General features: G+C 41.6%; 1 protein-coding gene across 1 annotated transcript in view; it reads right to left on the reverse strand.

Moving 5' to 3' along the window:
- Positions 1–20,420, reverse strand: part of LOC120861143 (protein O-mannosyl-transferase TMTC1) — a 302,613-nt gene that overhangs the window by 80,743 nt on the left and 201,450 nt on the right. Inside the window, exons 10-11 of the mRNA XM_040236782.1 lie at positions 9,094–9,261; positions 505–618 (exon numbers count right to left, since the gene is read on the reverse strand). Of these exons, the coding sequence (XP_040092716.1) occupies positions 505–618; positions 9,094–9,261 (282 nt within the window). The remainder of the gene's footprint in view (positions 1–504; positions 619–9,093; positions 9,262–20,420) is intronic.

Raw genomic sequence — 20,420 nt, forward strand, 5'->3', positions numbered from 1 at the left:
ATGTACGACTGAGCGACTGAACTAATGTATATACATACCTTATTAACATATTCCCAACAGAGTAATTAAATGAATTCTCACTTTTTTTTTTTTTAATTTAACACAGTGATCAGAGTATTTTACTTCTATTCTCAAAAGCTTCTGTATAAATCCTTTCAGATAATGGGAAGCCTAGGCTGGGAAGAATTCATTGGTGTAAATATCCTATGAATGTACGAGAATATTTTTTATAACCAATTTCTATAGGTCTGTATATATGTATTTAACTGTGTCACTTCATTACATCATGTGTAGCAATGGAAATTTTTATAAGAAAACACCGAAAGTTAGAAGCAAAGTAAACTTATAACAGACTTGAACAAAGAGCCAAAAACTTGGAGTCCAAGATCTATACCACCTCCAGGGAGATGGTCACTGTCAAGAGAAACAAGGTCTCTATATACTGGGAGGGGTGAGTGAAATATACAAGGGCCTGAAAAGCATAGACACCCAGCTGCAGCTTACTTGAGGGCCGTTCTGTAGTGGTAGATGGCTTCCCTGTTCCGACCCTGGTCCTTCAGGAAATTGGCATAGTTGTAGTGAACCTTGGCATTGTGGGGCAGAGTTTGAACTCCAGACCTAAAAGTTAATAAATTAAAAAAAAAAATGAGTAACAAAGAGTACTGCTTAGGAATGTTGCCAGTTTCTTTCATGTTTTAATCACAGATTTATGAACCTGTATTTGAAATGTTCATTGCATCCATCAAAGCCTCTTCCAAAACTTGTGGACCTTATGAGTTACTAAACATGCTTCTGTGGAAAACAGTGAAGGTTGTGCACAATTATGCACAAGAAATATACACTAACTGCATGTGAAGCAGAGGAGCAGGAAGTAGTGAGAGATGATTCTTTGGGGGGACAACCATGCATGCTCAGGTTAACTCAGCTTTTTCCTTACTTCTTTCACTTATAGCCTTCCTCTTTTTTAAAAAAAAATTGAGATTATCTATAAAAATAAATCATTACAAGAAGGATGACTGTAGACTCGCCTCCCTACCAAGGTTTGTTGGAAATAAACATTTCTCACGTACTAAGCCAGGGCTAATTTTATTTAAAGGCAGGTGTAATTATTAATAAATATTCTACAAGTTGGAGGTAAGGAAAGGAGGCTTGGCTCAGAAAAGTTAAAAATTTCTTAAGTCATGAGTGTATTAGTCTGCTCAGACTGGCAAAACAAAATACCTGGGGAGCCCCAGAGGGTAACGCTGAAGTTTTGAAGGTAATACAAGTCGCTTGTAACTGCACCACAAATTCACCTTGCACAAGATCAGCCTGGTAGTCAGAACCAAGAATGGGATTCTGACCCAAGGAATTTGCTTCTAGAGTCTCTGTTCCCTCACCTGCAAGGAGGTGGTGGCAGGGAAGTGACAACGGTAGGTGGGTTTGGCAGCTCTCTGGGAAGAAAACTCCAGAACTTCTGAGCGTTAAATGTGGGAGGGGAACAGGCTAAGGGTGAGAGGAAGGAGACACGATGACAACCGAGTTTCTGGGCAACTGTATTTCAAACGCAGTACCTCTTCTAGGTAAGAACACTAGGGAAATTCCATACAAAGTGTTAAAGCTGTTAGGGAAATATGTCAGGGTATTGTGACCTTTGTTGAGCTTTTGTTGAAATAGCCCCTGTTTAATGTTATAAGCCAATAAAAATTGTTTTTAATTTTAAAATAAAGAAAAATGTGCAAAGGCAAACAAATAAATGAAAGAAAAAAAAATTAACAGCCCCTTAGGACCAGCAAAGACTGTCCCACTTAAAATCCACTGGCCGGCTCCTTGAGGAACTCTCCAGAGGACAGAATGTACAGGGAGTGTGTGAAGCTAGAGACCAAGCCGAGGGCAACATCCTGTGAAAGCCGCAGACTCCACCTTCTGAGGAGCTGCTAAGGCGAGGTCAAATGCATGGCCCTAGCTACCTCTCCCTGGCCCTGCACATCCCAGCGACTTATTTCACTATTCTTTCTCTTCCCAGCAAAAGGCAGGAAGTTTACTCTCTAGAGGGCTTCCCAGGTGGCGCTAGTGGTAAAGAACCTACTTGCCAATGCAGGAGATATAAGATACTTGGGTTCGATTCCTGAGTTGGGAAGACTCCTGGAGAAGGGCATGGCAACCCCCTCCAGTATTCTTGCCTGGAGAATCCCATGAACAGGGGAGTCTGGTGGGCTACAGTACATGGGGTTGCAAACAGTCGGACACTGAAGCGACTTAGCATGCATTCATGTTACTCCCTAGAGAACTGAATCAGAGAGATCCTGCATTCAGAAACAACAGGTACAGCTGAGGGCCAGTAGAGATGTGCCTCCAAAGTAGGTTAAGTGACAATATGCATTCTGAACAGTGGATCCTCCTCACCCTGTGGTATCCATGCAAAGCCCTGCACACTGGCAGCCGGGATTGGACTCTCAGGGAGGAGACTGGAGGAATCCTCTCACTGGAAAATGACTAACCCAAAACAAAAGATTTACAGATGCTACCATTTGGCTGCTCCAGTGAAACCATCAGTCTCTTCAATCACCCCCACAGTGCAGCTCACTAGCTAACAAACAAAGCTAGAATTTTAATGTAACATTTCAAATGGACATTACCCAAAGTATATTTAGTCACAGGGCAGGACCAAGGTCAGAGTGATAGTGATGGCTTTTTAAAAATTTAATTTTTATACAAGAAAATGTCTGATTTTTCTCTCCAAAACTACACAGTGAATGGTACAGGGAGATTTTAAAGATAACTTTGATTCCAGCACAGATATAACTGTAATATTTATTGGAATGGATCCTTCCTCTGTGCAATTAGCATAGCCGCTCTATTATGTTTCACCCAAGTTCAGTCTGCGAAAACACATCCTTGTGAAGATGAGGGCATTGTTCAGGGATGGCAGTAGGAAGTAGTAACATTCGTAGCAGGCGAGCGGGTGTGGGTGGAGTAACTAAAGTCCTGTGACTATACTGCTTTTCCCATTGTTATTTCCCATTGTTGTTTTTGACCTTTACATTCTCTACGTAATCTTTTCCTGCTTCGTTTTTCCAGTCTCTCATTTTACAATGAACAGTTTATGAAAAAAGAAAGATAAACTAGTCAAAGGCAAAACTTTCCGTGTCACTCTGAGTGGCCAGGTTGCCCCTCCTTCCCAGGCCAGCCTCCTCAGCTTGTGACCTGGACGCTGTGATTCAGTCGTCCCAGCTGTCTTAACAGAATGTGCGGCCTTACACATACTTACTCCACAAGGAAATGTAGCATTCATAAGTTATGGCGCTGGACCTCAAACCCTATTAATGACTGCTGTTGCTACTATTGTTTACTTGCTAAGTCGTGTCTGACTCTTTTTGATCCCATGGACTGTAGCCTGCCAGGCTTCTCTCTCCATGGGATTTCCCAGGCAAGAATACTGGAGCAGATTGCCATTTCCTTCTCCAGGGGATCTTCCCAACCCAGGGACTGAACCTGCGTCTCCTGCATCCGTTGCATTGGCAGGCGAATTCTTTATCACTGAGTCACGGGGGAAGCCCTATTAATAACTACAACAAGGATTATGAATAAAAGCCTCCCTCTGAATGCACTGTATTCATGCACTTTACATTTCTCCCTCACACCTCTCATTTGCAGAAGACTTGAAAAATATCAGAGATATCAAGACACTTCTCTCAGGTATCTCTCCAAGTTTGTAGAACGTTTGTTTTATTTATATTACTGGAACAATAGGTCAGGAAAACTATCTCCAAACTCCTGATTAGAAAACAAACATTTTTAAAAAACACGTAGTATTCAGTCAGAGGTTAACAGGAAAGGAAAGTAAGAATTTGTGGTTCTCCTCGATTGTGACCCTATTTAACCTAAGGTTTCCAACAACACACTCAGGATGGCCAGTGCTTATGCAGGCTCATTTTAAATCAAGCGCTGAGCTAAGCATCCACTTCCAAGGGCTATCTCCTTTCCTCCCTTCAACAACCTATCAGATGGGTAGTATACTGTACCTCCCATATTGTAGTTGAGGAAATTGAAGCTCAGAGAGTGAAGACCATTTTCTAAGGTTACAGACTGAGTAAATATTTGAGCAGACATTTCAACCAAGGCCAATACAAGGTCAGAATCATTCCTGAAGTTGGTCAATATTGGATAAACCTAAAAGGTACCACAAGGTACTAGGTACACTAGAATGTCACTTGTGACTATGTTTATATCATTGATAAACAAACTACGGCCTAATGGGCGACAGACACATCCATGGGTTTACCCTTTTACAAAAATGTCTTTGGCCTCTTTCCCAAGGTAACAGCAGAGTAGCTGCAAAAGAGACTAGAGGGCCCACAAAGCCTCAAATATTTATAGTCTGGCTTTTGCAAAGGAATCTGCCAATCTCTGGTTTCTGTTCTCTGCCCTGAGAGATCTGCTTATCTTTCTGGCTCAGCAATTCCAGAGGAAGAAAAAGAAATGTGTTTTATACAGAAAGAGAGGAAGATCTAGGCCATAAATTCTTAAGGGTGGTCCATGGATCATTTAAACAGTTCATGAATGGGATTCAGAGAGAACCCAAACTGGATGCAAAACAAAATATGCTATCTTTGTCATTCTAGGTATTTTGAAGATTTGGGGGATGGGAAGAAAATATTTAATCAAATTGTGTTATTTTGGTACAATTTCCTGCAAACACACATGAGTCTGGGGTATCACTCAGTTCAGCTGGACGTATGGAGTTTCTATCTCCTCAGATTAGATAGCAGAATAATTTCCTGTTCTAAGAGATTAAAGAAAATGTACCTTGCAACTATGATTACAAATTCTCTCATTCTGTCTCTGTCTCTCGCTCTATCTGTCTGTCTCTGTTTACACTGGGCTTAGATTAAGTTAGACAACATAAAGCAAAATATAGGTGTGGTGAAGTATATACATTCTTTGGCTTTTACATTAGATTTGGGTTCAAATCCTGGTTCCTCCTTTTCACAGCTAGTCTGACTTGGATGAACTACTCTCTCTCTGAGCCCTTGGTGAGACACAAGGATTGGATTCTTACACTTTTGTGTGACAGGTTTTCAAGAATAGATGTACAAAGATGTGAGGTGACTTTGCATTGGTATCTCCTAAATATACATCATTCAGTGCCATCTTTTTTGTGGGAGGAGGCCTTAGCTGGAAACACTGGAACTTGATTGAAATTTGGATTTTCTCTAACACAAAGCTCTGTCCTAAGATATTCTGTAAGGTTGATCATAGTATTGCCAAGCAAAACCACTCCATATAATTAGAGAGCTCTCGACACCATATGACCTGGGATGGTCAATGAGTTTACAGTTTGGAACAGAGGAGAAAACAGAATTAGGACCTCTGTAAGGACATCAGCTTATCTAGAACTTGTTCTTACTCAGTGGGCCAGCTCTTGGTTTTGACCATTACAACTACTTTAGGTTTTCCTCATCCTACCATACCGAGCTCAGGCCCACAAAAGGACAGTCTTTGAAGGCTTGGGTTGATTACAGTCACCTGCCTATACTTATACAGTGTCCTGCCCTTCCTCTTGTTTACCAGCTGCTTTGTTGTTTAGCTGCTAAGTTGTGTCCAACTGTTTGCAACCCCATGAACTGTAGCCCGCCAGGCTCCTCTGTCCATGGGATTGCTCAGGCAGGAATACCAGAGTGGGCTGCCATTTCCTTCTCCAGGGAATCTTCCTGACCCAGGGATTGAACTCATATCTCCCTCACTGGCAGGTGGATTCTTACCAGTGAGCCACCAGGGAAGATCCTACCACCTGCTACATTATATTAAAATGTGCTCATGCGTCTGACTCCCATCCAGACTTCAGGCTCCTCTAGTCTCTCCCCCAACCCACTTCTCGCTCATGTCCTAGAACAAAATGCAGAGCAATAACCTTAGTGTTATAAACATAGTGTTTATCACACTGCCCTGGGCATCTTTTAACACACTCTTTTATTCTTATAAATACACCAGAAGATGCACGTGTGTACTAAGTCACTTCAGTCATGTCTGACTCCTTGTGACCCTATGGATTGTAGCCCACCAGGCTCCTCTGTCCATGGGTTTCTCCAGGCAGGAATACTGGTATGGGTTGCCATGCCCTCCTCCAGGGGATCTTCTCTGGAGGGATCTTCTTAGAGATCTTCCCTAGGGATCAAACCACCCACCTCTCTTACGTCTCCTGCATTGGCAGATGGGTTCTTTACCACTAGTGCCACCTGGGAAGCCCCTACCAGAAGATAGACACTATCACTATTCTAAATTTTAAAAATTTAGTAAAAACTTTTTAAATGAAATTTATTTTTTCTTTTCTTTCTTTATTTTTAATTTTACTTTACAATTCTGTATTGGAATTTAGATGATTTACAATGTTGTGTTAGTTTTAGGTGTACATACAGCAAAATGATTCAGGCCATTTCCTTTTCCAGAGGATCTTCCGGACCCAAGGATCAAACCCACATCTCCTGTGTCTCCTGCATTGCAGGCTTCAGATTCTTTCCCCACTAAGCCATTAGGGAAACCATAAATTATGGTTTATCACAAGATATTGAATAAATATATTGAATAGTTCCCTGTGCTATACAGTAGATCCTTGTTGGTTATCTGTTTCACATAAAGAAGTATATATATGTTAATCCCAAATTCCTAAATTTTAAAATAAAGAAACCAAGGCATGAAGTGGTTGAGTAACTCACCCAGGATCATATAGCTATTAAACAGTGGAATTTGGAGCAAAGCCAAAAAGCCTAATTCCGGAACACCAACTACTAATACTATCATGACTCAAAGATTCCTGGTAAATGTTCAACTAATTTGAACATTGCTCAGGAAAGATGAATATATACAAACATCTGGTCTTGAAGGAAAAAGAAAAAACTTGAAGTCTCAGATTCTTAAAAGTTTTCTCAGAATATAAATTATAATAGGTAAAGCTTTTTAAAACCTATTGATAGCTTTGATTTGCATATTACACAAAACTCCATTTGATCACCAAAGGCCTCTCAGACACAAAGTTTCTTTCTGTACATATGTGGAATGTTTTAGTAATCAACTGCTCACTTCCTACATGCTCCCATCTAAAAAACCAGAAGCCTCTGCATGCAAGGTCAATGAGTATTTTGCTATTTTGTTTTCCCTTTTTAAAACTGCTGGCATCAGTTGTATAGGGATTGAACACTAACTTGTTATCCTTGAGATAAACCACTGTCTGCCAGAATCCATCCCCAGAGTTGCTCTGATTAAGCAGTAAACATCATTATAAAATGCAATCACTCTTAGTACCTTTACTCAAGAAAGTTTAACATAGGGCAGAACCATTTAAACATTTCTCATAAAATCACTGACTACTGAAAGTGAAAGAAAAAATGAATTAAGTCAACAGAAACCAGGAGGAAGTTATATTCCTGAACTTCCATGCCCTTGTGTTTACAAAAAGACTTCAGCACTGGGCAGTAAGAGGGAACGAGTTCACTGTCATCTGTAAGCACTGCACTGAAGTCTGGGATATGACAGGAACAAAACAGGCTCTGCAGCCTAAAAATGAAAAACAATTCATAGAAAAGGAAAAAAAAAAAAAAACCAGAGTAACAGGTCCCTACAGTACCCATGGAAATAATGATGGTGACAATGAGAATGAGAATGACAATAAATGACATGTAATAATAAAGACATGCATGCCAAATTACATTTTTTTCTATTAAAAAAGTCAAACTGCCAAGTAGCAAAATCAGATATATTGTTTGAAGTGGACTTCCTGGAGAATTTGCTTTTGCTGTGTTATCTCAGAGGAAGCCAACTCCCCCCCCATCACCCCCATGGAAGTTAGAGGAGAGTCTTTGACTAGTTCTGTCATCTCAGTGCCCTGATGGGGGACAAAAGGCAGGCACATGACTTAAGTTCAGGCTCAGTTAGAAGACTTTATCTTCCTGGGAACTGTGATGTGAAGAGAGAAAACTGGGGTAAGTTTACCCTCCATTCATTCCTTTGCAAGTATTCAGGTCCCCTCAAGACAGACTGTTCAGACAACGAGTCTGCTACACATTTTCAGTCGTTTGCCTCCAAAGAATAAGTGTAGGGTACCAGGTGATCAGGGAACCAAATAAAAGCACATTGACTGAACTGGCCAACTGGGCCACAAGTGAGGACAGAAGCTGGAAGCAGGCAAAAACTAGGAACTCCTAGAGACTGGGAAATACTCATGGGAGGTCAGGTGTGGCTGAGCCAGGAGCCCAGGAAAGGTTGCCTGGGCTGTGGCATCAATGAGACAAATCAAGTCCAGAAACACAGCATGATGAGTGACCCAAAGGATGTTTATACTTTAGACATTTAGGACATTGTTATATTCGTGGCTCAGATGGTAAAGAATCTGCCTGCATTGCAGGAGACCTGGGTTCAGTCCCTGGGTTGGGAAGATCCCCTGGAAAAGGGAATGGCTACCCACTCCAATATTCTTGCCTGGAGAATCTCTTGAACAGAGGAGGTTGGCAGGCTACAGTCAATGGCAATAGTCAATGGTTGTAAAGAGGCAGACACGACTGAGTGACTAACACTTCACTATATTCTGAAACAGCTTCTACACCATATAAAAACTTACCAGGAGATGAGAAACCATTTCCTGTTCACAATTAATGTTCCAAAATAAAGCAACTAGATCACAGATCATGACTTAATGTTCTGAAACATTTTAAAGAAAATGTACTGCATTTCTCTCCCTTCTTGCTGTGTACTCACCTTTCCCATTCACTCAGCTGAACAATGGAATTAGACTTATTGTTTCATTTTGTTTATAGCTGATTTTACAGCCCAGCTTATCATTAAGACTTTCCATCTCAATTCACAGACTCCCCCCAAAGTTTCCGGTGATCCTTATTTCATCAATTCACTTAGAATGAGCTCCCATAAAACCTAATATACTATTTTAAAAAGCTGAAGTTAAAACCCAAAATAAAAGGACATCTTCCATTTATAACTTCACTGAAAAACACTTCTGGAGTCGTAAATATCACCAGATCCATGTCACCTGATTTGTTTGGAAACAAATACATAAGCAAAGAAATAACGGGAAGAGATTCACTTTTATCCCTCTAGTCATACCTGAATAGGGCCTCTCTCGATAGCCAAATTTCATTCTGTTTCACGGTTTTCCAGGAGAAAAGCAGCAGTAGCAGCACCGTGGACACACTCAGGGTGGTGGCACCACAACGATTCAGCCACGCACACAGCTTGCTCAGTCCGTGCACAAAAAGAATGCAGTAGCCCATGCTGCAAAAGAAAGTGGAGAAGCAGCTGAGTCTGAGAGTGTGATGGAGGCCTCTGAGCATTGCATCCCATGCAACTAACTTTCAAACAGAGCCTGTGCTATGATAGAAAAACAGACATAACCTCCCTGTCAGATACAACATTTCCACGTCAATGCTCCAGTGGGCTCCACCAGCACATTTGCTAGTTCTCTGCCCGAGTGTGGAGAACCACAGGTTCATCTTGTAGGCTCCTGCTCCTAGATTTCATCAGCTCATGCATCCAGAAAAGTCCATCCTGTATGCTCTTGGGTCTTGACTGGACCCTCTAATCTAATCTCCCTCGTCCTCCTAACATTGTATAACCCTTCTGGCACCATGTTGCAAATTTGGGCCCTGAGGCTTGAGAGAGACAGTCCCTGGGGGACTATCAGATCCTGAGAGGGATTGGGTTTGGTCTCCAGAAACATGCCACTTAGTAAGTCCCCACTCTGGCAAAAGTCCTTATGCCTTTCCTTCCTGAGGGAAGGAAAATCCTTTCACAGGCCAACTCTAGAGCCTGGAAGCTTGCAGCTCATCAAGGACAAGCTTCATTGATCTAATTCTCATGCTGACTGTGGCCTGGCTTTCCCAAGAGACAAGAAAAATCCTGGAGTGGGACTCTGGCACATTGGGGTCACATCTCTGAAAGCTTTGGCCTGGTGGATGGAACATGATCCCTCCCATCATCTATGCACCCACAGAGAGGCTTCTTGCCTGCTGACTGCCTCAGAAAAACACAAACATTTAGCTTGTACATTTCAGTAATTTTTTTCCTAAGATGACAATATAAATTATTACAGAATATTTTAACAACGAAGGGAGCTTGTATAAAGAAATCCTATATGAGTCAGACACTAATACTGTAAGAAACCCTAAATCAATACATCTCATTTACTTTGCTCAACTATTTATTTGTTCTCTCACCAGTATATGACAGGCAGTATGCTGGGCACTAAAAATACAATTATAGGTAAAACACAGAATATATATCTCCCACTGTTACAGGCACCAAGAACATAACAGTGGATAACACAATCATTCCTCTCCTCCTAGAACTCACATGGAAGGAAAAACAGCCAACAGACAAGTAAAACAGAGTGCTGCTGCGCTGCGAAGTCACGTCAGTCGTGTCCGACTCTGTGCGACCCCACAGACGGCAGCCCACCAGGCTCCCGCGTCCCTGGGATGCTCCAGGCAAGAACACTGGAGTGGGTTGCCATTTCCTTCTCCAATGCATGAAAGTGAAAAGTGAAAGTGAAGTCGCTCAGTCATGTCCAAGTCTTCAAGACCCCATGGACTGCAGCCTACCAGGCTCCTCCGTCCATGGGATTTTCCAGGCAAGAGTACTGGAGTGGGTTGCCATGGCCTTCTCTAAAAACACAGAGTCGATCACACAGAATACAATACGTTAAGCAGAGAAGAATCAAGTAGGAAAGAAAAGGCGCAGACCAGGCTGAGGCGGGGAAGATGAGCTGTTCATATGGATGGTTAGGGAAGGCCTAACTGAAAAGGTGACATGTGGACCAGGTACTGAAATGCAGGAGGTGCACTCTGAAGGCACCCATGTCCCCAAGACCAGCTGTCTTCTCCCGCTGCCTTCAGAAAGCAGCACCATGGAGGACCAATGTTTATTGAGCATGTCTGATGTGCCGAGCACATTCTTGGCATGAAGTCAGCTCATCCTCACATCCCTGGGGTTCACTGTTAGCAGCACTGAATTCCTGATACCGAACAAGAGAGACGAGGACATTTGCTAAATTTGGTCACATGGCTCATGCAACAAAACACCAGAAATTCCGGATTCCAGAGTCCACACTCCATCTACTGTCCTGACACTGGGGTTCTGCCCTGACTGGTGGATGCCTGTATTCCTCACACCTTATCACACAGCTTCGCCTACTTCCTTCCCAAGCACTCCGTTCACGAAATCTCAATGGTCTTTAACTGTTTCCTTGTAGGAAACAGAGCTGCCATCTGGCAGAGCAGTGGAGAAGGGAAACACTGGGATCCCCAAAACTCCAGAGAAACGAGGCAGAATACAAGGATGACTAAGATAACAGCAGCCAAATGAACTATTTTATACGTTTGCACACTTGTTGAGTGTTTCCTATGAGTCAGTTCAGTTCAGTATGCGTCAGGTGCTGTGCTAAGAGCTTTATGTGGACCTGTCCACTATATCTGTAGGGCTTGGAACAAGGATAGTACTGGCTTTAAATATATTATCTAATTAAAAAACTTAGTCTTCAGTATCTTTGACTTCATAAATGAGGAAACTAAAGCTTTTGTTGTTGTTGTTGTTGTTCAGTTGCTAAGTTGTGTCTGACTCTTTGCAACTCCATGGACTGCAGCACACCAGGCTTCCCTGTCCTTCACTATCTCCCAAAGTTTGCTCAAACTTATGTCCAATGAGTTGATGATGCCATCCAACCATCTCGTCCTCTGTTGTCCCCTTCTCCTCCTGCCCTCAATCTTTCCTAGCATCGGGGTCTTTCCCGATGAGTCAGCTCTTCATATCAGGTGGCTGAAGTATTGGAGCTTCAGCTTCAACATCAGTCCTTCCAATGAAAATTTAGAATTTATTTCTTTTAGGATTGACTGGTTTGATCTCCTTGCTGTCCAAGGGACTCTCAAGAGTCTTAGAATTTAAATAACTTGCCCACAGCTCCAAAAGCTAGGAATAGAGTCAGATCAGAAGTCTCATGACCCTAACATTCAGCTGTAATTCAGGAGTTGGCATACTTTTTCTGTAAGGGGCCAGAGAGTAAATATTTCAGGCCATATGGCCTCTGTCCTTCCTACTCAACTCTATCTTTGTAGCAGGAAAGCAGCCATTGACACTTATGTAAACGAATGAGCATGGCTATGTTCCAACAAAATGTATTTATAAAAACAGGCGGTGGGCCAGATTCCACTCATAGGCCTGTCGTTGAGCCCTGCTACGGCCAGCACGAGGGGGAGCAGCTCTCCTTCCACTCAGCACAGGCCTTGGGATCGAGTAACACGGTCATTTTCTTTTCAGAAGTCTTTGTGTTGACATATGGTTTAAAGAAATGTTAAGCCATATAAAATAATCTCCATTTAGGTTTGCAAATTTCTCAGAGGATATCACATTCTTAAGAACCTGAACACAATATCAGAGATTAAGATGCTTCTCTATTATGACATTTCATCTTTCAACATCTGCTTTACTGCAGCTCTCAGCTGCAGGGGGTACGACTGCTCTCTTCATTGCTGGGGCAGCTAAAGCCCTCATTTTGAAACTGGAAAAATCAAGCAAATGAGAAACTACATACTTTTTTGGCCTCCAGGAAAATGAAACCAGACTCCAGTTTGGTCCGGCTAACCTGTTGAAGGAAAATGTGGACTCTGACTAGAGATGGCCACAGAGAGCCCAAAAGAGTCAGTGCAAACAACTGACAGCTGACAACATCATAACCTGGAGAACCAAGAAACCAACTGGCTGTGGAATGGCTTAGCTCAGTACAGAGAGGCATTTTCAAAGCACACTTGAGAAGCACCACAGCTGTCCGAGAGAAGGAAGCATAGAAATACTCTCTCATTCACAGGCCACAGGTATTTCCAATTTTGAATGGATTTTATTGACAAGCTGCTCAGCTGCAGCACTTGTAGTAACTAAAGAAATTTGAATCTCTCCCTTAAGAGATGCAAATCCAAAGAGAGCTGAATAGGAAATCTGAATCAACAATGTCTGTCCTTTCAAATTAGAATATAAAAATGTTTACACCTGTTGTTTGAGAACTTTGTGAGCAGTTAATCATCCTGCAAATAGTACAAATGTACTTTCAGGAATCTTAAGTGGAAGAACTTCTTAAGTGATAAAAGTAACAACATTTTCCCTTCCCATTTACATCAACCTGGAGAGATGACAATTTTCTATGACTGGGCCAAGCATTTAGTGAAATTTACTTTAGTTTCACTTTTTGTTTAATTATAATTATATGCAGCAAAGAGAATCTTTCAGCTGTTAAGGAAGAACTGAAATTCTACCTTTTAACTTAACAAGCTTAAATTACCCACTGAGTGTACCTATAAGTAGCATTAATGATACAAGAGAGACATATTCTTTCTCTTTTATTACTCTAAAAAATTCCCAACTTTAGACTGTTTAAGTGAAACACATCCCTGATTAACTTCACATTAATCCATTGAATCCCCATCTGGAAATTTATCTGACCTTGAGATCTTATTCTGGTCTCATGAATGCTGACCGCAAATGGTTAAACAATAAAGCCCTGGAACCTTGGCCCCAGAACAAGTGTTTGATGCTCTGCAAAGGAAACAACAGGAGTCAATGGTGGCCCCTCAAACCAGATTGAACCCAGAAGCTGGCAGTTCCATGGGCCCAGACTCATCAGTGTCCCAGTTTACTGCCATTTCATTCATTATCTCAGACACTTGATGGATGGGGAAATATCCCCAAAGATGGAATGTATCTGGATGTGAAAGTTTACTCATAGTCTAGAGAAAGGCATCTATTGTGTATTTCCTTAGCTCTGCATCCCAGGGGTGCTAGGCTTGGAATTGAGAAGCTTTTTAATGTTTATTCTGTCACCTCCACTGGCTTTGTTCACAGTAATCTCTCCTAAGGCCCACTTGACTTCATGCTCCAGAATGTCCAGCTCTAGGTGAGTGACCACACCATTGCAGTTATCTGAGTCATTAAGACCTTTCTTATATAATTCTGTGTATTCTGGCCACCTCTTCTTAATCTCTTCTGCTTCTTAGGTCCTTACTGTTTCTGTCCTTTATTGTGCCCATCCTTGCATGAAATGTTCTCTTGATATCTTTAATTTTCTTGACAAACACATCCACAATTGAGTGCTGTTTCTGCTTTGGCCCAGCTGCTTCATTCTTTCTGGAGGTATTAGTAATTCCCCTCTGCTTTTCCCCAGTAGCATATTGGACACCTTCTGACCTGGGGGCAGGGGCTTATCTTCAGTGTCACATCTTTTTGCCTTTTCACTGGGTTCTCGTGGCATGAATATTGGAATGGATTGCCATTTCCTTCCCCAGTGGACCATGTTTTGTAAGAACTCTGCACTACGACCTATTTGTCTTGGGTGGGCCTGCACAGCATGGCTCACAGCTTTGCTGAGTTATGCATGCCCCTTTGCCATGACAAGGCTTTGATCCATGAAGCGAAGTTATTTGTATTACAATCACCTTGAAAGGCCATTGCACGGAGTAAATGAAATAACACATGGATGTGTTCTCCGAACTGAATACAGGTATCAGTGTTCTAAAGTTCACGTGTGTATTTAGTACTCTATTACATCAATTAGAGTTAATAGCAACGAGAGATAAGAAAGCCTTCCTCAGCGATCATTGCAAAGAATAGAGGAAAACAATAGAATGGGAAAGACTAGAGATCTCTTCAAGAAAATTAGAGATACCAAGGGAACATTTCATGCAAAGGTGGGCTCAATAAAGGACAGAAATGGTCTGGACCTAACAGAAGCAGAGAGATTTAGAAGAGGCAGCAAGAATACACAGAAGAACTGTACAAAAAAGATCTTCACAACCCAGATAATCATGATGGTGTGATCACTCACCTAGAGCCAGCCATCCTGGAATGTGAAGTCAAGTGGGCCTTAGAAAGCATCACTACAAACAAAGTTAGTGGAGGTGATGGAATTCCAATTGAGCTATCTCAAATCCTGAAAGATGATGCTGTGAAAGTCCTGCACTCAGCAAATGCCAGCAAATTTGGAAAACTCAGCAGTGGCCACAGGACTGGAAAAGGTCAGTTTTCATTCCAATCCCAAAGAAAGACAATGCCAAAGAATGCTCAAACTACCACACAATTGCACTCATCTCACATGCTAGTAAAGTAATGCTCAAAATTCTGCAAGCCAGGCTTCAGCAATACGTGAACCATGAACTTCCAGATGTTCAAGCTGCTTTTAGAAAAGGCAGAGGAATCAGAGATCAAATTGCCAACATCGGCTGGATCATAAAAAAAGTAAGAGAATTCCAGAAAAATATCTATTTCTGCTTTATTGACTATGCCAAAGCCTTTGACTGTGTGGACCACAACAAACTGTGGAAAATTCTGAAAGAGATGGGAATACCAGACTACCTGACCTGCCTCTTGAGAAATCTGAATGCAGGTCAGGAAGCAACAGTTAGAACCAGACATGGAACAACAGACGGGTTCCAAATCAGGAAAGGAGTATGTCAAGGCTATATATTGTCACCCTGCTTATTTAACTTATATGAAGAGTACATCATGAGAAATGCTGGGCTGGATGAAGCACAAGCTGGAATCAAGATTGCCAGGAGAAATATCAATAACTTCAGATATGCAGATGACACCACCCTTATGGCAGAAAGTGAAGAAGAACTAAAGAGCCTCTTGATTAAAGTGAAAGAGGAGAGCGAAAAAGTTGGCTTAAAGCTCAACATTCAGAAAACTAAGATTATGGCATCTGGTCCCATCACTTCATGGGAAATAGATAGAAAGCAGTGGAAACAATGGCTGACTTTATTTTTGGGGGCTCCAGAATCACTGCAAATGGTGACTGCAGTCATGAAATTAAAAGACGCTTACTCCTTGGAAGGAAAGTTATGACAACTTAGACAGCATATTGAAAAGCAGAGACATTGCCAACAAAGGTTCGTCTAGTCAAGACTATGGTTTTTCCAGTAGTCATGTATGGATGTGAGAATTAGACTATAAAGAAAGCTGAGCGCTGAAGAATTGATGCTTTTGAACTTTGGTGTTGGAGAAGACTCTTGAGAGTCCTTTGGACTGCAAGGAGATCCAACCAGTCCATCCTAAAGGAGATCAGTCCTAAGTGTTCATTGGAAGGGCTGATGTTGAAGCTGAAATTCCAATATTTGGCCACCTGATGTGAAGACCTGACCCATTTGAAAAGACCCTGATGCTGGGAAAGATTGAAGGTGGGAGGAGAAGGGTATGAAAGAGGATGAGATGGTTGGATGGCATCACCAACTCAATGGACATGAGTTTGGGTAAACTACAGGAGTTGGTGATGGACAGGGAGGCCTGGCGTGCTACAGTTCATGGGGTCGCACAGAGTTAGACACAACTGAGTGAGTGAACTGAAGTGAACTACATCAATAAAATATGTTGTAGATCTGTAAATACACCTTAAGAAACATAATTTCCAGACTGACCCAAACTGTCTAATTTACAGGCCAGTTATAAGTCTTTTAAGAGCATTCAACAAGAACACCTTTAAAACTTCAAAATACTTTATACAACATTGTTTGCTTCTGAAAGGTATGATTCACATAACATTTTTATAGAACAAAATACTGCAGAAAATAAGGTACACTGGTCCTATGTGAAATACATGTGACCATGTATTTACAACAATGAACATCCATAGACTTCAAACATAAAAAAGCACTAAGCATATCTTCCGTTAGACCCATATCAAACCTTTCTCTATTGTGTCTATCTTTGTGAAAGTGAAGGAAAAGAAAATTATAAACTCTTTGTTGCATTAATGCATAATGAGGAAGCTTTTGTATTCAACTCTGATAAGACATAAAGTATTAACTGGAAGTTCAGGTGGGTTTTAAAGATAGAGTATTGTTTTATTCCTTTTTTCAGGCTAAGTACTGGGCAGATAACAGGAGGTGCTTCATAAGTGTGATTGAACACTGTGGTTGAAGGCATCAGAAACTAAAACTGTGTAAAAGCACCTGTGTCCTTGTCTTTTGAAGTAAAATGTTGACTCGAGTTAATGACTGGGAAATAGGAAGATATAGAAACAAAGAAGAGCTGTCGGGCTAGGGAACTGGTAAAAATTTAGACTATGATTCTGCCACACAGCAGAATCACCCAACTCCCAGTTCCCTAAAATATATAGGTAAAGGTCTGAAACACATTCTTAAGTTGTTTTTACTGGAAGCAGACCCCCTCCAGATGAAAACTGCTAACCACCAGAACACAGACCCTAGACTGGTTGAAACCAGAAGATTGATGATGCTTGAAACTTCACCTTGATACAAGTCAATTCAAGAATTGTCCACGAGCTGATCATGCTCTGGTTCTTGAACACTGTTAAACTCCTCCCTACCCCTTCCAGGGTGGGTCACACAGCCTTGAGGGCATTAGCCCACTGTGGTCCCCTTTGCCTGGCAAGGCAAGAAAAGCTGCTCTTTTCTTTTTTAATGAGCTGTATTTTCTAAATTTTGTTTTATTTTTTCCTGTTTTCATACAGTATTGAAAACAAAAGTCAGCACATTCACATTTTCCCAAGGAACTGTAAAGATGATCTCTACAGGGATAAACGTTGTAAAGCCTGAAGCTCAATCAACTGATGTTGAAAACTCTCAAAGGGAGTAAAGGCTTGATCTGAATGGTCTAGAACATGTACTGTAATTTAATAGAAGAGATGGTCGTCTTAATATTTAATGATTTAAAAGAACTTCCCAGCCCATGCAAAGAGTACAGTCCCATAAAAAATCAAGTTTCTGAACACATTTCGTGCTACATATGTGTATACTTTGCGATCCTCAGGTGTTCTACTACACCCAAAACTCTGTCTCTGTGTTTCTATTCAGCACCAGTGAACAGAGGCCAAGTTTTGACAACAAAACTAACATGGAAACAAAAGCGAACTTAAAAATGCATCAGTTCAAAGTGGAACCCAAAGATGACTATCACCAGGGTGATATTTGGGGTGTCGTGTTTCCCTTTGCAGGCGCCTTCACTTGGCTTATTTCCGTCTCAGCTTGGTTCAAGTGGCCATATCCAAATTTTCCATCTGAGCTGAAAGGCCTTTTGGTCAAAGCCAAACACCTCAAAAGTAACTGAATCTACATCTAAGACGTCAGAAAAACCACCTTCTCAAACCTCCTACAGTATACTCAGCATTAGGACCTGAATTCTGCCACTAGTTCTTCCACAAACTACCAAATTCTGGAGTTGAGCATCTTCACTTTTGAAGCAAAAGCATAATGGCCAGACAACTCACTAGCTGCTGCTATACCCGTGTTTCTTCCCCATACTAACACAGACCTGACTGCATAGGCTGTGGCACGTGTCGGTGTATGCATGCTGAGTCGCTCAGTCAAGTCCGACTCTGTGACCCCGTGGTCTGTAACACGCCAGGCTCCTCTGTCCATCAGATTTCCCATGCAAGAATATTAGTGTGATTGCCATTTTCTCCTCCATGGGATCTTCTCGACCAAGGGATGGAATCTCCATCTCCTGCATTGGCAGGTAGACCCTACCTCTGAGCATCCAATGTTCTTTAATTTTACACAATACTCTAATGAAGCATGTATTTTTCTGGGTATTATGAGAAGACACAGATGTACAAAATGGTGGTCCCACCTCTGACAACCTGGGCTTCTAAATGAGTAGGAAGGATATTTTAAGATGACTAAAATGTATAGAAGAAGTCCCTGGTTTGAGATGTATTTCCCAGCACAGAATCCAGGCACCAAGGAAAGAAAGAGATTCACTAATAAAGACGAGGGAGTCTTAATGGAGGGGAGGTTGCAATAGCGATACTTAAGTCCACTTACATCCTCCAGGCAAACCATGCAGGACACTGAGAGTGGGACACCTTCACGCTAGTCTCCCTTCCACTCCCAGAGGCACATTCCATAACTTCCTTCAGTATTATGTTTCAGAACGCTAGCCTGATAAGCTAGGGTTGCTCACTTTTTTAAAAATTTGAGATACGAGTAATACACTAGTGTCAGGTATCTGGTATTTCTATATATTGTAAAATGATCACCACAGTAAGTCTAATTAATATCCATCAGCTTACGTACTTAAACATTTTTTCTCTTGTGATAAGAACTTTTAAGATCTATTTTCTCAGCAATTTTCAGTTATACAACACAGTATTATTAACTACACATTACATGCCCAGGGCTTCTTTAACTTATAACTGGAAGTTCGTGCCTTTTGCCCACCTTCACCTATTTTGCCCACCCCTCACACCCCATCTCTGGGGACCACCAATCTGTTCTCTGTGTCTGGGAGCTCACTTTTTTTGTTTCTAATGGAGTATTACTACTTTCCACTGTTGTGTTAGTTTCTGCTATACTATGAAGTCAGTCAGCTGTGTACAGGCATTCTATCCCCTCCGTCTCGGACCTCCCTCCTGTTACCCCCCTCCCCCAGCCATTGCGCCCATCTAGGTTGTCACAGAGCACTGAGTAGTGTTCCCTGTGCTTTACAGCAGCCCTCCACCTGCTATCTTACACATGGTCGTGTATATATGTGAATCTCAATCTCCCAATTCATCCCACCTTCTCTTTCTCTCTCTGTGTCCACCTGTGTGTTTTCTACATCTGAGTTTCTATTCCTGCCCTGGAAATAGATTCATCTGTACCATTTGTCTAGATTCAACATATTAATTTTTTTCTTTTTAGGGTTGTTTACTTTTGAGCACATGAGATTAGAAAAGAGACAAAGAGTTTTGTAGAGCAAAGGAAGAGGAAGAAAAGCACAAGGGAAGGAGAGGCCTATACTAGGTTGCATTGATTTCCTTCCACTTTGGTTCCCCCAGTCTTCTCATTTGTACAGGGTAGACTGAAATAATGGCTTGCAATTACCCAGTATAGCTTACAAACATTTTGCACATGTATTATTCCATTCAGTCTTATCTGAATTCAGATTCTACTCTCCAAATTTTACTTTTAAATCATGGTTTCCAAGACATTTACTGCTCTCCATTTAAAACTCAGAAATAAACATTTATCTTTTATAACTAACAACCTAACAAGGTTCTATAATATTAAGGCTTTGATGCCAGCCTAGCAAATGACTGTTCAAGTTTATCCTCCCTTTGTGCCAATAGCCGAGGACAATTAATTGAACACAACAGAATTGACTAGCTGGTCCTCAGCCCATGAGCACACTGACCTCCTCTCAGCTCACTCCCTCCTTCTCACTACTGTTCTGTTCTATGTGATCCACAGTCTCTAGATTTGTAACACAGTCATTTGAGTCCCTTTGCAAAGTCCTACTGCTTCCTTTCTGGTCATGACAGTCACCTAGCCCACTCACTCCCATGATGACTTGGTGACTGACCACTAGTCTGGTGCAACCCAGGACCCTCCCTACTTGGGCCCTGCTCCAGAGAGTAGCCTTCACAAGATCCAGCTTCTAGATCTCATCTCTCTTCT

Source organism: Oryx dammah, unplaced genomic scaffold (genome assembly GCF_014754425.2).
Source record: "Oryx dammah isolate SB20612 unplaced genomic scaffold, SCBI_Odam_1.1 HiC_scaffold_11229, whole genome shotgun sequence".
Lineage (NCBI taxonomy): Eukaryota > Metazoa > Chordata > Mammalia > Artiodactyla > Bovidae > Oryx > Oryx dammah.